We start from the raw sequence: 17,483 nt of genomic DNA on the forward strand, positions 1-17,483 counted from the left end.
TCTCTGTAACCTCCCCCAGCTCCTACACCCCCTCCCTATCTCTGTAACCTCCACCAGCCCCTACACTCCTCACTATCTCTGTACCTCCCCCAGCCCCTACAACCCTCCCTATCTCTGTAACCTCCCCCAGCCCCTACACCCCCTCCCTATCTCTGTAACCTCCCCCAGCTCCTACACCCCCTCCCTATCTCTGTAACCTCCACCAGCCCCTACACCCCTCCCTATCTCTGTAACCTCCCCCAGCCCCTACAACCCTCCCTATCTCTGTAACCTCCCCCAGCTCCTACACCCCTCCCTATCTCTGTAACCTCCACCAGCCCCTACACCCCTCCCTATCTCTGTAACCTCCTCTAGCCCCTACAACCCTCCCTATCTCTGTAACCTCCTCCAGCCCCTACAACCCTCCCTATCTCTGTAACCTCCCCTAGCCCCTACACCCCTCCCTATCTCTGTAACCTCCCCCAGCCCCTACACCCCCTCCCTATCTCTGTAACCTCCTCCAGCCCCTACACCCCTCCCTATCTCTGAAACCTCCCCCAGCCCCTACACCCCCTCCCTATCTCTGTAACCTCCCCCAGCCCCTACACCCCTCCCTATTTCTGTAACCTCCTCCAGCCCCTACACCCCTCCCTATCTCCGTAACCTCCTCCAGCCCCTACACCCCCTCCCTATCTCTGTAACCTACCCCAGCCCCTACAACCTTCCCTATCTCTGTAACCTCCTCCAGCCCCTACAACCCTCCCTACCCCTGTAACCTCCTCCAGCCCTTACACCCCTCCCTATCTCTGTAACCTCCTCCAGCCCCTACATCCCCTCCCTATCTATGTAACCTACTCCAGCCCCTACACCCCCTCTCTATCACTGTAACCTCCCCTAGCCCCTACACCCCTCCCTATCTCTGTAACCTCCCCCAGCCCCTACACCCCTCCCTATCTCTGTAACCTCCCCCAGCCCCTACACCCCCTCCCTATCTCTGTAACCTCCCCCAGCCCCTACACCCCCTCCCTATCTCTGTAACCTCCCCCAGCCCCTACACTCCTCCCTATCTCTGTAAGCTCCTCCAGCCCCTACAACCCTCCGAGATCTCTGCGCTCCTCCAATTCCGGCCTCTTGAACATCCCCCGATTCCCCATCGCTCCACCATTGGCGGCCGTGCCTTCAGCTGCCTGGAGCCCTAAACTCTGGAATTCCCTCCCTCAACCTCTCCACCTCACCGTCCCTCCCTCTCTGTCTCTCTCTCCTCCTTTAAGACGCTCCTTAAAACCGACCTCTGTGACCGAGCTTTTGGTCACCTGTCCCTAAATATCTCCGTATGTGGCTCGGGGTCAGATTCTGTCTGATTGACCTTCCTGTGAAGCGCCTCGGGGACGTTTTACTGTGTTAAAGGCGCTAGATAAATGCAGGTTGTCACGGTGATAAAAACGACTAGTGAAAAGGAGAGTAGATTGACACAGAGCCTGGAGGTGATGCAGAATTACTCTTTAATTCAAGTTTATTGGTTTAGGGACGAATACATTTTCAGACTTTGCCCCAGTGGCTTCATATCATTCTCCATACATAGTGAAGAGGAAGATTCCAGAGGTATCGATGGACTTTTACAGAGAACATCGCTCATTTGTGCGGTAGAAATAATCCTGTCCAATCCTGGAAAAAATAAGATGCAAATGCTTTTCAATTCATCGGAGATGACAAAACCCCAGGCCTCAAGAGAGGAAATCATACCAGCAAGAGGGAGTGCCGCACTGTCGGAGGGTCAGTGCTGAGGGAGCGCCGCACTGTCGGAGGGTCAGTGCTGAGGGAGCGCCGCACTGTCGGAGGGTCAGTGCTGAGGGAGCGCCACACTGTCGGAGGGTCAGTGCTGAGGGAGCGCCGCACTGTCGGAGGGTCGGCGCTGAGGGAGCTCCGCACTGTCGGAGGGTCGGCGCTGAGGGAGCTCCGCACTGTCGGAGGGTCGGCGCTGAGGGAGCGCCGCACTGTCAGAGGATCGGTGCTGAGGGAGCGCCGCACTGTCGGAGGGTCGGTGCTGAGGGAGCGCCGCACTGTCGGAGGGTCAGTGCGGAGGGAGTGCCGCACTGTCGGAGGGTCAGTGCTGAGGGAGCGCCGCACTGTCGGAGGGTCAGTGCTGAGGGAGCGCCGCACTGTCGGAGGGTCAGTACTGAGGGAGCGCCGCACTGTCGGAGGGTCAGTGCTGAGGGAGTGCCGCACTGTCGGAGGGTCGGTGCTGAGGGAGTGCTGCACGGTCGGAGGGTCAGTGCTGAGGGAGCACCGCACTGTCGGAGGGTCAGTGCCGAGGGAGTGCCGCACAGTCGGAGGGTCAGTGCCGAGGGAGTGCCGCACTGTCGGAGGGTCAGTGCTGAGGGAGCGCCGCACTGTCGGAGGGTCAGTGCTGAGGGAGCGCCGCACTGTCGGAGGGTCAGTACTGAGGGAGCGCCGCACTGTCGGAGGGCAGTGCTGAGGGAGTGCCGCACTGTCGGAGGGTCGGTGCTGAGGGAGTGCTGCACGGTCGGAGGGTCAGTGCTGAGGGAGCACCGCACTGTCGGAGGGTCAGTGCCGAGGGAGTGCCGCACAGTCGGAGGGTCAGTGCCGAGGGAGTGCCGCACTGTCGGAGGGTCAGTGCTGAGGGAGCGCCGCACTGTCGGAGGGTCAGTGCTGAGGGAGCGCCGCACTGTCGGAGGGTCAGTACTGAGGGAGCGCCGCACTGTCGGAGGGCAGTGCTGAGGGAGTGCCGCACTGTCGGAGGGTCGGTGCTGAGGGAGTGCTGCACGGTCAGAGGGTCAGTGCTGAGGGAGCACCGCACTGTCGGAGGGTCAGTGCCGAGGGAGTGCCGCACAGTCGGAGGGTCAGTGCCGAGGGAGTGCCGCACTGTCGGAGGGTCAGTGCCGAGGGAGTGCCGCACTGTCGGAGGGTCAGTGCCGAGGGAGTGCCGCACTGTCGGAGGGTCAGTACTGAGGGAGCGCCGCACTGTCAGAGGGGCAGTGCTGAGGGAGCGCCGCACAGTCAGAGGGTCAGTGCTGAGGGAGCGCCACACTGTCGGAGGGTCAGTGCTGAGGATGCGCCGCATTGTTGGAGGGTCAGTACTGAAGGAGCGCCACACTGTTGGACGGTCAGTACTGAAGGAGCGCTGCACTGTTGGAGGGCCAGTACTGAGGGAGTGCTGCACTGTTGGAGGGTCAGTGCTGAGGGAGCGCCGCACTGTCGGAGGGTCAGTGCTGAGGGAGTGCTGCACTGTTGGAGGGTCAGTGCTGAGGGAGCGCCGCACTGTCGGAGGGTCAGTACTGAGGGAGCGCCGCACTGTCAGAAGGTCAGTGCTGAGGGAGTGCCGCACTGTCGGAGGGTCAGTGCTGAGGGAGCGCCGCACTGTCGGAGGGTCAGTGCTCAGGGAGTGCCGCACTGTCGGAGGGTCAGTACTGAGGGAGCGCCGCACTGTCGGAGGGTCAGTGCTGAGGGAGTGCTGCACTGTCAGAGGGTCAGGACTGAGGGAGCGCCGCACTGTCGGAGGGTCAGTACTGAGGGAGCGCCGCACTGTCGGAGGGTCAGTGCTGAGGGAGCGCCGCGCTGTCGGAGGGTCAGTACTGAGGGAACGCCGCACTGTCGGAGGGTCAGTGCTGAGGGAGTGCCGCACTGTCAGAGGTGCTGTCTTTCAGGATGAGACATTAAACCGAGGCCCCATCTGCCCTCTCGGGTGGAGGTAATAGATCCCACGGCCACTATTGGGAGAAGAGCAGGGGGGAGTTCTCCCCGGTGTCCTGGGGCCAATATTTATCCCTCACCCAACATCACTAAAAAACAGATGATCTGGGTCATCGTCACATTGCTCTTTGTGGGATCTTGCTGTGCGTAAATTGGCTGAAGAGTTTCCTACATTACAACATGTTCAAAACATCACAAGGTTGAAGATAACTTTTGACCAAGATCTGTATCTAAGTAACCTTGTCACGGACCCAAGACTCATGTTGACCGAAGTTATCAGTTTTCCATTTTTAAAAGCATCTTTTCATATCAGTTTGATTGCTCAAGAAAAGTAACAGCCTGTTCTATATCAACACTTTCTCTCGCAATGGTTTAACAGACTATAACATCCACAGAAACACCGGCAGGTGGGCCGAATGGCCTGATTCTGTGTCGGACGCTCGATGTGACTCTATTAAACGGGTAGGCATGCGAGGCATTGAAGAAACATTCCCGTGTGAGTCTGTCCCGAGCTGATGGTGAAACGAGAAGCTTGGCGAAATGTACCAAACACTCGCGAGGACCAAGGCGGGGTTGCCAGGCGACAGTCTAGTCTCCAAACCTCAATTTGTGGCAGTGGCTGGCTGAGTGGGGCACATACAGGGCTAGACCTTTACTCTCTCTCTCTCTCTCTCGAGTATTTAGGGGTGACCTGATCGAGGGGTTTGAGATGATTAAGGGGTTCGAACGTGTCCACAGAGAGAAACCTTTTCTCTGGCGAGAGATGGGGAAGTCCTGAACAATGCAAAACTGAGATTGATAGATTTTTGTTGGGTGAGGGGATTAAGGGTTACGGAACTGAGGAGAGTAAATGGAGTTAAGATACAGATCAGCCACGATCTAACTGAATGGCAGAACAGGTTTGGATAGAGGGGTTGATGGCCTCCTCCTAGTCATTTCTAGATCCTTCATAATAGCCAAGGTTGTCTTTTGCTGGGTTGGGCGGAGGAGAAGGAGTCATCTTTATCTTTCCCGCATCTCATCAAAGAATTGGACTGCAGACACAGCTCTGTTACAGTATTGCAGAGAGACTGCCCATTGTTTATTCTTATGAAGGAGACAGCGTAAGTTAATCATCAAAGTGACCAGGGAGAACATGATACAGGATGAACAGTAACTATTGCTCACCAGCTGGCCAATTTACTGTTTTTTCCCCCCCCCACCTTCCTTCAGTATAATTTTATTCCTTAATAAATTACATTTATCACTCTTAGCCTGAAAAACGTGTGTCTGGGTGCTACATTTCCAGCAGTCATTAGCACAGTAGAACGGGCTTCTTGCTCAAGGCACTGAATCTAGAGCGTTCCTGAAATGCAATAAGCACACAGCCAAAAAACAGAGAAAAGAAAATGTGCCTACAGGCAGCAGAATTCCTCGCCCGCGATTGCCCGAGCAGTGCCTGTAGCGGACCAGGGGTTCCTCGATTCATTCTCCGTCAGTGCGCCGTATCGCGTCAACAAAGCACAAAGAGTCTCTCAGCTCCGCGTCTCCGAATGTCAACGCCTTCACTTCAGCTACCGCCCAGGATCGAGGGAGATGCAAGGCCCTCGGTGATCAAACCCGGAGGGTGGGGCGGGGTGGTGGGGAGGGTTCAGAGTTTCCTGTAAGCCCCGACGGTCGTGTCAAAGAGCTTGGCGTTGTAGAACTGCCCCTGCTTGTCCAGCAGGTAGTAGAAGGGGTGGCCCCCGATCTTGAGAGGGATGACGGAGGACACCTGGCTGCGGTGGGCCATGCAGGACACTTGGTGGAGCGGCACCGTGAAAGAGCTGGTGCGTCCGAACGGCAGGTAGCTGGAGACGGTGACCTCCCGGCCCCCACGGCAGAGCAGGAGGCTGCACACGGAGCGGCGAGCGAACAGGTAGCCGGCCACCAGGATCAAGGAGCCTAAAAGAAAAATGCAGAGACCCGGAGGGGGGATGCTGCTGAGGTTACCTTATTCAGAACAGATTAAAAAAAAAGCTAGAGACAGCCACAGGGCCGGCACTTAACCTTCACTCACTCCTGGGTCAAAATAACCCGCAATCAAGTGGTTTCTCACCTGTCGGTGCAGACTCGATGGGCCGAAGGGCCTCTTCTGCACTGTGGGATTGTGTGAAGTGAACAGCAGCAAGTAAACAGTAAGCGATTGGGAAGGCAAATAGAGTGTCGTAAGGGGAATGGAATATTAAACTAGGGAAGTCTTGCTACAAGTGTACAGGGTGTCGGTGAGACTGCACCTGGAGCACTGTGCACAGTCGGATCTCCTTATTTAAGGAGGGATAGACTCGCACTGGAGGCCGTTCAGAGAAGGTTCACTCGGCTGATCCCTGGGATGAAGGGGGTTTGTCTGATGAGGAAAGGTTGAGCAGGTTGGGCCCTGTACCCATTGGAGTTTAGAAGAATGAGAGGTGATCTTATTGAAACATATCAGATCCTGAGGAGGGGGGTTTTGACAGGGTGGAGGCTGAGAGGATGTTTACCCCCATCGTGGGGGAATCTAGAACGAGGGGGGCATAGTTCAAAAATAAGGGGTCTTCCATTTAAGATGAAGATGAGGTGGAATTTTTTTAACCTCAGAGGGTGGTCAGTCTGTGGAATTCCCCCCCCCCGACCCCCCAGAGAGCAGCGGAGGCTGGGTCACTGAACATATTCAAGGCCGAGTTAGACAGATTTTTGATCGACGAGGGAGTCGAGGGTTATGGGGGGACAGACAGGAAAGTGGGGTTAATCAGATCAGCCACAATCTTATTGCATGGCAGAGCTGGCTCGAGGGGCCGAATGGCCTACTCCTGCTCCTAATTCTTGTGTGACCCACACCTAGGTACTCACCAGTAGGGAACCCACCGGGAGATGCTACTTAGTCAATGTCTGAATCACACTGTCTTGACACAGTTGCTGCAGAATTTCAGTCAGTCTGTATTCGTTAGGTAAAACATGAAAACAGGAGGCCATTCAGCCCCTTCTGCCCCTGAGATCGTGGCTGATAACTCCATAACCCCCCCCCCTCCCACCACCACCCCCCCAAATCTTGGCTCCACATTCCCTTAATATCCTCAGCTTGCAAAAATGGATTGATTTAAAATGACTTAGTGATGCTCCAGCAACTGCTGCTTTTGATGGGAGAGAGTTCCAGTGCCCTCTCTGTGTGAACCAAATCCTAAATTCCCTCCTGATTAACCTGGCTCGGACTTTAAGGTTTTGTTCCCCTGTTGTCTGAGTCTCAGCAAACCAGCCAGAAAAAAACTCTCTATCGACCCGATCGGATCCTGGCAAAATCCTACAATCCCTGTAACCTTCTACACTGCGGGGGTCTACAAACGCAGGTCACGTAAACCTCATAAATGGGGGGGGTCAGGCAACAGCCTGATCTCATTTCTTACAAAAGCAAAATGCTGCGGATGCTGGAAATCTGAAATAAAAACAGAAAGTGCTGGAAAAGCTCAGCAGGTCTGGCAGCATCTGTGGAGAGAGAAACGGAGTTGATGTTTTGAACCTGTATGACCCGAAGCAGGGTCATACTCTCAGTGTGCAGCAAAAAGTCACCTCGACTTAGCCCTCGCCTTCTACTGTATCTTAATAACCCAATATTATATAATCCATATAATGTTAGCTAGCTCCCTCCACTTAATAATAAAGGCCATTTCATGCTGAGATTACAGTGACATTTATCCTTCTCCGAGGTTTCCAGTGTTATCACGGTTTGAACTAATTCGGTCTGTATTAGGGAGTAAAACATGTCACTACTGTCATAGGCTTCATCTCCTAACAAAAAGTTAGTGACCTTGTGAATTAACTTCCCCGAGGTGCTTCACAGGAAGGTCAATCAGACAGAATCTGACCCCGAGCCACATACGGGGATATTAGGGACAGGGGACCAAAAGCTCGGTCACAGAGGTCAGTTTAAAGGAGCGTCTTAAAGGAGGAGAGAGAGAGACAGGGGCAGAGGGAGAGAGAGAGACAGAGAGAGAGACAGAGAGAGAGAGACAGAGAGAGAGAGACAGAGAGAGAGAGACAGAGAGAGAGAGACAGAGAGAGAGAGACAGAGAGAGAGAGACAGAGAGAGAGACAGAGAGAGAGACAGAGAGAGAGACAGAGAGAGAGACAGAGAGAGAGACAGAGAGAGAGACAGAGAGAGAGACAGAGAGAGAGAGACAGAGAGAGAGAGACAGAGAGAGAGAGACAGAGAGAGAGAGAGACAGAGAGAGACAGAGAGGTTTAGGGAAGGAATTACAGAGTTTAGGGACTCAGGCAGCTGAAGGCACGGCTGCCAATGGTGGAGTGATGGGGAATCGAGGGATGCTCAAGAGACCGGGATTGGAGGAGCACAGAGATCTCAGAGGGTTGTAGGGGCTGGAGGAGGTTACAGGGATAGGGAGGGTTGTAGGGGCTGGAGGAGGTTACAGAGATAGGGAGGGTTGTAGGGGCTGGAGGAGGTTACAGAGATAGGGAGGGTTGTAGGGGCTGGAGGAGGTTACAGAGATAGGGAGGGTTGTAGGGGCTGGAGGAGGTTACAGAGATAGGGAGGGTTGTAGGGGCTGGAGGAGGTTACAGAGATAGGGAGGGTTGTAGGGGCTGGAGGAGGTTACAGAGATAGGGAGGGTTGTAGGGGCTGGAGGAGGTTACAGAGATAGGGAGGGTTGTGGGGGCTGGAGGAGGTTACAGAGATAGGGAATGTTGTAGGGGCTGGAGGAGGTTACAGAGATAGGGAGGGGTGTAGGGGCTGGAGGAGTTTACAGAGATAGGGAGGGTTGTAGGGGCTGGAGGAGGTTACAGAGATAGGGAGGGTTGTAGGGGCTGGAGGAGGTTAGAGAGATAGGGAGGGTTGTAGGGGCTGGAGGAGGTTACAGAGATAGGGAGGGGGTGAGGAGGGATTTGAACACGAGGATGTGAATTTTGAAATCGAGGTGTTTCTGGACCAGGAGCCAGTGTGGGTCAGTGCGAGCACAGGGGGTGATGGGTGAAGGGGACTCGGTGTGGGTCCGGACACGGGGGCAGCAGAGTTTGGATGGGCTGAAAGGGAACATGAGGGGCCCACCAGGTGAATGTCACAGTAGTTATCAATAGTTAACAGGCCCATTATCCTGGATAAGATTGCACATGGTGAGAATACTTCCCAGACAGGGAGAAACCGGATTTCACACTGGGCCGAACACTGGCTTTTCAGTTCTGCAAACAGACTCGGACACCGCTCACTGCTGGTGTCCTGAATGGGCTCTGGCTCTTAGCTGGGGACCTGAATGAATTGTCCAGTGATAAAACCACTACACCACCCTAGCACTGTAACAACGCCTACTGCTTAACATTGAGGGCTGGTTATGGAAGGCAGGTGGAGACCAGGTGGGACTGTGACATTTCTCACACTCCGCAATTTCTCCAGCTCAATGCATTCAAACACAGGAACAGGAGGAGGCCATTCAGCCCCTCGAACCTGTTACACAGGAACAGGAGGAGGCCATTCAGCCCCTCGAACCTGTTACACAGGAACAGGAGGAGGCCATTCAGCCCTTCGAACCTGTTATACAGGAACAGGAGAAGGCCCATTTAGCGCCTCAAACCTGTTACACAGGAACAGGAGAAGGCCATTCAGCCCCTCGAACCTGTTACATAGGAACAGGAGGAGGCCATTCAGCCCCTCAAACCTGTTACACAGGAACAGGAGAAGGCCATTCAGCCCCTCGAGCCTGTAACCCAGGAACAGGAGGAGGCCATTCAGCCCCTCGAACCTGTTACACAGGAACAGAAGGCCATTCAGCCCCTCGAACCTGTTACATAGGAACAGGAGGAGGCCATTCAGCCCCTCAAACCTGTTACACAGGAACAGGAAAAGGCCATTCAGCCCCTCAAGCCTGTAACCCAGGAACAGGAGGAGGCCATTCAGCCCCTCGAACCTGTTACACAGGAACAGAAGGCCATTCAGCCCCTCGAACCTGTTACACAGGAACAGGAGAAGGCCATTCAGCACCATGAGCCTGTAACCCAGGTACAGGCGGAGGCCATTCAGCCCCTCGAGCCTGTAACCCAGGGACAGGAGGAGGCCATTCAATTAGCATCACTCTCAGGAGAATGGTCAAGGCCGATTCTTACCGACAGTCAGGCAGGAAGTGGTGAAACCGTATCTCCATTTGTCGGACCCCAGATTCAAGGTAAGTCCGCCAATCTTCGGAAGGCTGCTCGCCCGTTCCCCAGCCAGAACCATCTCTTGGTAGCCCGTGTCCTTGAGGGAGGTGAAGGCAAAATGGGCCAAGTAGCTCCAGAAGAGGAACTGGGCCACGCAGAATAGGCCCAGGAGGCGGAAGAAGGTCACTCTCTCGTGATGGAACAGCAGCACATCCTGAGGCACCTGGGCACTGAGCAGTCTGGAGCTGGCGAAGACTCCCCAAGTGACCACTGACCAGGCTGGCCTGGTCTGACCGAGCCAGGACAACGTCCCCCCCCAGCCGAACAGCCCCCGCGGGCTGATGACACCGCGCAGGGCCCGCTGACCAGCCACGCTGTGAGTGGCACGCCTCACGTCCAAACCTCTCTGACCGAACTGCCTGACTGGACAGACAGCGGTGATGCCCCCCCTGTGCACTAGGGCCCAGGAGGTTGTTGACAGGATTCCCGTCCCCACAGCCAGGCTCCTCTCCCTTATCGCCACACTTCCTGCTCCCAATGCCAGCCTCCTTGTCCCCAAGCTTCCTGCCCCTATTACCAGCTTATATGGCCCCACCCTCAGGTTATTTGCCCCTGCCCCCAGGTTACTTGCCCCTGCCCCCAGGTTATTTGCCCCTGCCCCCAGCCTCATTGCCCCTGCCCCCAGGTTACTTGCCCCCGTCCCCAGCCTCATTGCCCCCATCCCCAGGTTATTTGCCCCTGCCCCCAGTCTCATTGCCCCTGCCCCCAGCCTCATTACCCCCACCCCCAGGTTATTTGCCCCCAGCCTCATTGCCCCCACCCCCAGGTTACTTGCCCCTATCCCCAGCCTCATTGCCCCTGTCCCCAGGTTATTTGCCCCCAGCCTCATTGCCCCTGTCCCCAGGTTACTTGCCCCCAGCCTCATTGCCCCTGTCCCCAGGTTACTTGCCCCCAGTTCTCTGTTTCCGGGCCCGGACACATTGTATCCTCGGCCTTGGATACATTTCCTCCCGGTGCCGGGGACTCTCCGGGCGGCTCTCCCGGGCTCCCAGCTCCTGCTCCCGGCTCTCGCAGTCCAGGCAGCCGCCCCCAGGCAGCCCGGGCTCCCGGTCACCGGGAGGCTCCGGCCGGCAGCGAACAGCATTGGGCAGAGCTGGCGGTGGGGCCCACCCGCTTCCTCTTAAAGGGGGCCGGACAAACCAACAACAACCCTCCCCTTCCTGTCGCCGGTTCCCGCCCCCTGTGGGGTGAGGAGGCTGGAGATGGGGGCAAATAACCGGGAGATAGGGACAGGGGCAAGTAACCTGGGGATAGGGGCGATTAACCTGGGGATAGAGGCGATTAACCTGGGGATAGGGGCGATTAACCTGGGGATAGAGGCGATTAACCTGGGCATAGGGGCGATTAACCTGGGGATAGAGGCGATTAACCTGGGCATAGGGGCGATTAACCTGGGGATAGGGGTGATTAACCTGGGCATAGGGGCGATTAACCTGGGGATAGAGGCGATTAACCTGGGGATAGGGGCGATTAACCTGGGGATAGAGGCGATTAACCTGGGGATAGGGGCGATTAACCTGGGGATAGAGGCGATTAACCTGGGCATAGGGGCGATTAACCTGGGGATAGAGGCGATTAACCTGGGCATAGGGGCGATTAACCTGGGGATAGGGGTGATTAACCTGGGCATAGGGGCGATTAACCTGGGGATAGAGGCGATTAACCTGGGCATAGGGGCGATTAACCTGGGGATAGGGGTGATTAACCTGGGGATAGGGGTGATTAACCTGGGGATAGAGGCGATTAACCTGGGGATAGGGGCGATTAACCTGGGGATAGAGGCGATTAACCTGGGGATAGGGGTGATTAACCTGTGGATAGGGGCAATTAACCTGGGGATAGGGGCGATTAACCTGGGGATAGGGGGCGATTAACCTGGGGATAGGGGGCAATTAACCTGGGGATAGAGGCGATTAACCTGGGGATAGGGGCGATTAACCTGGGGATAGAGGCGATTAACCTGGGCATAGGGGCGATTAACCTGGGGATAGAGGCGATTAACCTGGGCATAGGGGCGATTAACCTGGGGATAGGGGTGATTAACCTGGGCATAGGGGCGATTAACCTGGGGATAGAGGCGATTAACCTGGGCATAGGGGCGATTAACCTGGGGATAGGGGTGATTAACCTGGGGATAGGGGTGATTAACCTGGGGATAGAGGCGATTAACCTGGGGATAGGGGCGATTAACCTGGGGATAGAGGCGATTAACCTGGGGATAGGGGTGATTAACCTGTGGATAGGGGCAATTAACCTGGGGATAGGGGCGATTAACCTGGGGATAGGGGGCGATTAACCTGGGGATAGGGGGCAATTAACCTGGGGATAGGGGGCGATTAACCTGGGGATAGGGGCAATTAACCTGGGGATAGGGGCAAATAACCTGGGGATAGAGGCAATTAACCTGTGGATAGGGGCAATTAACCTGGGGATAGGGGAAAATAACCAGGGGATGGGGCAATTAACCTGGGGATAGAGGCGATTAACCTGGGGATAGAGGCAATTAACCTGGGGATAGGGGCAATTAACCTGGGGATAGGGGCGATTAACCTGGGGATAGGGGGCGATTAACCTGGGGATAGGGGGCAATTAACCTGGGGATAGGGGGCGATTAACCTGGGGATAGGGGCAATTAACCTGGGGATAGGGGCAAATAACCTGGGGATAGAGGCAATTAACCTGTGGATAGGGGCAATTAACCTGGGGATAGGGGAAAATAACCAGGGGATGGGGCAATTAACCTGGGGATAGAGGCGATTAACCTGGGGATAGAGGCAATTAACCTGGGGATAGAGGCAAATAACCTGGGGATAGGGGCAAATAACCAGGGGATAGGGGCAATTAACCTGGGGATAGAGGCAATTAACCTGGGGATAGAGGCAAATAACCTGGGGATAGAGACGAATAACCTGGGGATAGAGGCAAATAACCTGGGGATAGGGGCAAATAACCTGGGGGTAGGGACAATTAACCTGGGGATAGGGGCAAATAACCTGGGGATAGGGGCAAATAACCTGGGGATAGGGGCAAATAACCTGGGGATAGGGGCAAATAACCTGGGGATAGGGGCAAATAACCTGGGGACAGGGGCAAATAACCTGGGGATAGAGGCGATTAACCTGGGGATAGGGGCGATTAACCTGGGGATAGGGGCAAATAACCTGGGGATAGGGGCAAATAACCTGGGGATAGAGGCAATTAACCTGGGGATAGAGGCAATTAACCTGGGGATAGGGGCAATTAACCTGGGGATAGAAGCAAATAATTTGGGCATAGGGGTACAGCAAGATCCCAGAGCAACCTCTCCCACCCCAGGCTGATAAAGCTCCTGTCCAGAAGAAGCTAAGAAACCCGGGAACAGATTTCGGATCAACGTTTTAACTGACAAAGTTACAGCAGAGGGGAACTGCAGTCCACTCAACCCATCCAGCCCCTGTTTGCCCCCCCACCCTCCACGCCACGAAAGCGTCACTCCCCGAAATATCGCCTCTCCCGAACTCCAGGAATTCCCAAACAGACCGGACGGAATTTTATCTGCCCCACACACCACCCCACACCCGCCCCCACACACCACCCCACACCACCCCCCCGAATCCCTCCTTCCCCAAACCAACCTTTTCCCTTCCTCTGGTCCGCACATCGCGACCTGCCGGCAGCCTGCGTTTATATGTCGCCTGTAACGTCCCTGAGTCGCTTCGCAGGGATAGAAATCAGACCTGAATTCCAGCCACCTTTAGGTACAGGTCGTGAACAGCTTGGTCGTAGAGGTGGGTTTTCAAGGAGACAGAGGGGGAGAGAGAGAGAGAGAGAGGGGGGCAGAGAGGTCGAGGGAGGGATTTCCAGAGCTTAGGGCTCCAGGCAGCTGAAGGCACGGCCGCCAATGGTGGAGCGATGGGATATCGAGGGGGGGTGGTGGTAGGCTCTGAGGGTCGTGGGATCTTCAACATCCACCGGAAAAGACAAAAATAAATGGGGAGGGGGGAGAGGGGGTTTGAACCGGCAAGGTTCAGGCCAAGGACAGGCAAGGAACACACACCTTGTTACCCAAGAGCCGGTGGGGGTTCTAAGCATTTGGGTGATAATGATTCAATCAGGTACGACAGTCAAAGGAAGTTATATTTGTCATGGGGGGGTGGGCATCCCGGGGGGTGGGCATCCCTTCGAACCCCAATAGCTCTGGTTCTGCCAAATAATCTCAGAATTTCACACCAAAAGATTTTGAGAATGGAGTTTATTGCTTAGAAATTAAACGTACATTAAACGCGGAGTTCAGTCTGGGAGATCAGTCTGACAAATATTCAAGGCTGGGCTGACTCTCCCTGACAGTGGGGCAGTTGGGGGTTCCTATATTGGAACAGGGTAAACCCTGTGTGTCCGTGAGGACGTAGGGTTTGGGGAACACCGGTGGTTTGTCGGCGTCTAAGAGTTTGTGGTTGGGGGATGGGGGGGGGAGGTTGGTCTGGGGAATATTGGGGGAGGGGGTACAGTGGCGTGTTCTGAGGCAACTCAACTCCCGGTTTGGCGTCGCGAGAACAATGGCGGGCAATTCGACTACAGGAGGCATCGCAGCCCTGTCTCAAACCCCCCCCCCCAGAGAGAAAGCAGCCCCCCTCCCCTGCCTGCAGCCCACCATCCACCCCCCCCCCCCACCCCGCCACCCCACCCTCCCCCTCCACAGCCCCTGATCTTTCCACTTTCCTCTGGTGCACAGAACTGGGCTCCTCTCCCTCGGTCCTTCCATCATGCCCTGTGTGATATGCCTGGTGGGTGACGGCGGGGGCAGTCTAGCAGCCGGGCTGTTCTCTGGAGAAGGGCCCCGGGAGTCGTGGCTCGCTCGCTCCGCGATTTCCGGAACAGAGCGCGGGCGGAGTGGGCCAAGCCGATCGGATGCCGATTTTGTTCAGACCGCAGGCTGCCATTTTGTTTCGGGTATGATTTGGAAGCACCGGGGTTCTGAGATTCGGGGCCGTTTTCCTTTCGGTCAGTAGGTGACCCCCCCACCTGCCCTGCTTCGGGGGGGGGAAGCGTTCCTGCGTAGTTATGTGACGCCTCTGCAACAGAGAGGGATGAGGAACGCAGGGAGGACAGGAGAAGGTGGCGGGTGGGTGGTGGGGTGTGTGAAGAGAGGCTGGGCCTGAGTGGACTAAGTACGTGTGAATGAATGCAGGACGGTCCCTGTCCACATGTGGGGAGAGAGACTGGACGAACACCCAGGGAGCTCCTTAAGGTCTCAGGAAGAGATGACAGGAAAACACAGGCCGCACGCTTGCCTTCAAAGACACTCTCCAAGAACAGTTGTGGAGAGCAGGGAAACCAGGCGAGTCTGACCAGTGCCGGGTAAACTGATTAATAACAGAAAAGCGAGGAATTTAATCTCTCCAGCTCCTGTCACCACCTCGGGACGTCCCAGAGTGTTTCACAAACAACGAAGGAGATTTTTTTTTTGAAGTGTGGTCCCTGTTGTAATGTCGGAAACTCAGCAGCCAATTTACACACAGCAAGATCCCACAAACAGCAATGTGATAATGACCCAGATCATCTGTTTTTAGTGATGTTGGGTGAGGGATAAATATTGGCCCCAGGACACCGGGGAGAACTCCCCCCTGCTCTTCTTCCAACAGTGGCCGTGGGATCTTTTACCCCCACCCGAGAGGGCAGAAGGGGCCTCGGTTTAATGTCTCATCAAAAAGGCAGCCCTCCCTCAGTAATGACCCTCTGACAGTGCGGTACTCCCTCAGTCCTGTCTCTGACAGTGCGGCTCTCCCTAAGTAGTGACCCTCCAACAGGATGGCGCTCCCTCAGTACTGACCTTCCGACAGTGCGGCGCTCCCTCAGTACTGACCCTCCGACAGTGCGGCGCTCCCTCAGTACTGACCCTGAAACAGTACGGCGCTCCCTCAGTACTGACCCTCCGACAGTGCGGCGCTCCCTCAGTACTGACCCTCCGACAGTGCGGCGCTCCCTCAGTACTGACCCTCCGACAGTGCGGCGCTCCCTCAGTACTGACCCTGAAACAGTGCGGCGCTCCCTCAGCACTGACCCCCCGACAGTGTGGCACTCCCTCAGTACTGACCCTGAGACAGCGCAGCAATCTCTCAGTGCTGTCACTGGGGAGTGTCGGTGTGGGTTGTGGGCCACAAGTCTCTGGGGAAGGGGAAAGGTTGAATCCAGAACTGTCTGACCCAAGAATGCCACTCACAAAGGCCTGACTGACACCTGACCCGACAGAGAGAGAGGAAAGGGAAAGAGTTGGGTGGGAGGCGTGTGAGGGTTGGGGGGGGAAGACCAGAGGAGAGGCAGAGAGTGCCACAAGAAAGGGAAATCGGGCAGCGCCACGAATCCTCCTCACAGCCTCCCAAGAGCTGCTCGGAGTGAGAGTTCGGACAATGGCCGCTCCTCAGGTGGACATACAGGCCTTGGTTCTCCCAGCAGCCTCCCAGCCTCACCGGCCCTGCTCCTGGCCCCCGTCGTTGAGCGCGAAAGTCTCCTGGGTTTAAACGGAGGGTGTTGAGTGGGGGGTTCTGGTGTGTGTGTTCCAGCTTTCTCAACACTGCCGGGTACAGCGGCGAGCGAGTCTAGTCCAAAGTCGCTGTGCGGGTATCCCCGAAGCGTGCGGACAAATCCGGAGTTGGCTAGTTCCTTTTGCTGGCTTGCGCCAATCCAGCCACGATGGCAGCATGCTGTGGGTTCAGGTACCGATTCACTAGCAAGGCTGTTATCTGCAATCCGGGGCAAATCAATAGTCAGAAAAACGGTGTCTGAACAGCAGGTCTCAAGGATAGGCTCCCATTTCTACAATGCCTATCCACCCCCCCCACCCCTCAGCACTGTCAACACGCCGCTTATTTTTGAAGTGGGGGCTCTCTGTTGTAACACAGGTGCCGCGGCAGCCAATTTGTGCACAGCAAGCTCCCACTAAAACGTCTCTCAACGGGGGCTTGAGGCGAGTCTGACCACCCCACAGCTAAAAACTACATTAGTAATCTCACCGCTGTGTGTACAAATTCCCAGCTCTTCCCATTGCAAAGTCATATCCCCAAGTTCAGAACGGAACCTCCAATTTCACCCCCCCCCCCACCACCTCCTCCCCCAACACCCACCCCTGAGAAGGCACTGCAGTGCCCCCACTGGTGGGAGGGTGTAATTACAGCGTGACATGTTTACATAGGAAGTTAAGAGTCATAGTAATGGAGTCATCACAACGCATTTGGCCCATCAAGTCCAAGCTGGCTCTCTGTGGACCAGTCCAGTCAGTCCCATTCCCCCGCTCTATCCCGTGGCCCTGCAAGTTTATCTCCCTCGAGCGTCCATCCGATTTCCTTTTGAAATCATTCACCGTCTCCGCTCCCACCCCACCTCCTGGGCAGCGAGTTCTCGGTCATCACACCGCTCGCTGTGTACAAAAGGTCTTCCTCACAGCCCCTCCTACCTGTTACAAACGTGAAGGTGGGACATCATGAAATAGGGTCTGGGTTCTGCCTGTGTGCCCAGCCCCCGACTCCGCACCCCGATATTAGTCACTTCCCGTTGAGGATAGCCAGCAAGCAGATCCCCGTGTCCCCCAGCGCGGCAGTGGGAAGCGATCAGCTCAGTACGTA

At 55.8% G+C, this 17,483-nt stretch overlaps 2 protein-coding genes across 3 annotated transcripts in view; both read right to left on the reverse strand.

Moving 5' to 3' along the window:
- Positions 1–1,465: 1,465 nt before the first annotated feature.
- On the reverse strand, positions 1,466–10,513 carry tmem223 (transmembrane protein 223). 2 transcript variants are annotated; one of them, XR_013575208.1, is made up of 3 exons: positions 9,793–10,513; positions 5,089–5,613; positions 1,466–1,644 (listed from the first exon to the last, which is right to left on the reverse strand). XR_013575208.1 is itself a non-coding variant. In XM_078536461.1 (2 exons), the coding sequence occupies exons 1-2, from the start codon at positions 10,493–10,495 to the stop codon at positions 5,321–5,323; spliced, it is 996 nt and encodes a 331-aa protein (XP_078392587.1). In that variant the 5' UTR covers positions 10,496–10,513; the 3' UTR covers positions 4,738–5,320. The 2 variants fall into 2 exon arrangements, 1 of the variants encoding a protein (XP_078392587.1); XM_078536461.1 differs by lacking the exon at positions 1,466–1,644 and having other exon boundaries at positions 4,738–5,613.
- Positions 10,514–16,517: 6,004 nt separating this feature from the next.
- LOC144675938 (atlastin-2-like) overlaps positions 16,518–17,483 on the reverse strand; it is a 36,432-nt gene continuing 35,466 nt past the window's right edge. The window contains exon 13 of the mRNA XM_078536458.1: positions 16,518–16,604. Within this exon, the coding sequence (XP_078392584.1) occupies positions 16,518–16,604 (87 nt within the window). The remainder of the gene's footprint in view (positions 16,605–17,483) is intronic.

The sequence above is a fragment of the Cetorhinus maximus genome, unplaced genomic scaffold, assembly GCF_964194155.1.
Source record: "Cetorhinus maximus unplaced genomic scaffold, sCetMax3.hap1.1 HAP1_SCAFFOLD_1233, whole genome shotgun sequence".
NCBI lineage: Eukaryota > Metazoa > Chordata > Chondrichthyes > Lamniformes > Cetorhinidae > Cetorhinus > Cetorhinus maximus.

Excerpts from the sequence above, each read along its gene's own strand:
- tmem223 (XM_078536461.1), bottom strand. The coding sequence starts at position 10,495 with ATGAGGCTGGGGGCAGGGGCAAATAACCTGGGGGCAGGGGCAAGTAAC. Across the intron at positions 5,614-9,792 it reads CACTTCCTGCCTGACTGTCG|GCTCCTTGATCCTGGTGGCC; the intron begins GTAAGAATCGGC and ends TTTTTCTTTTAG.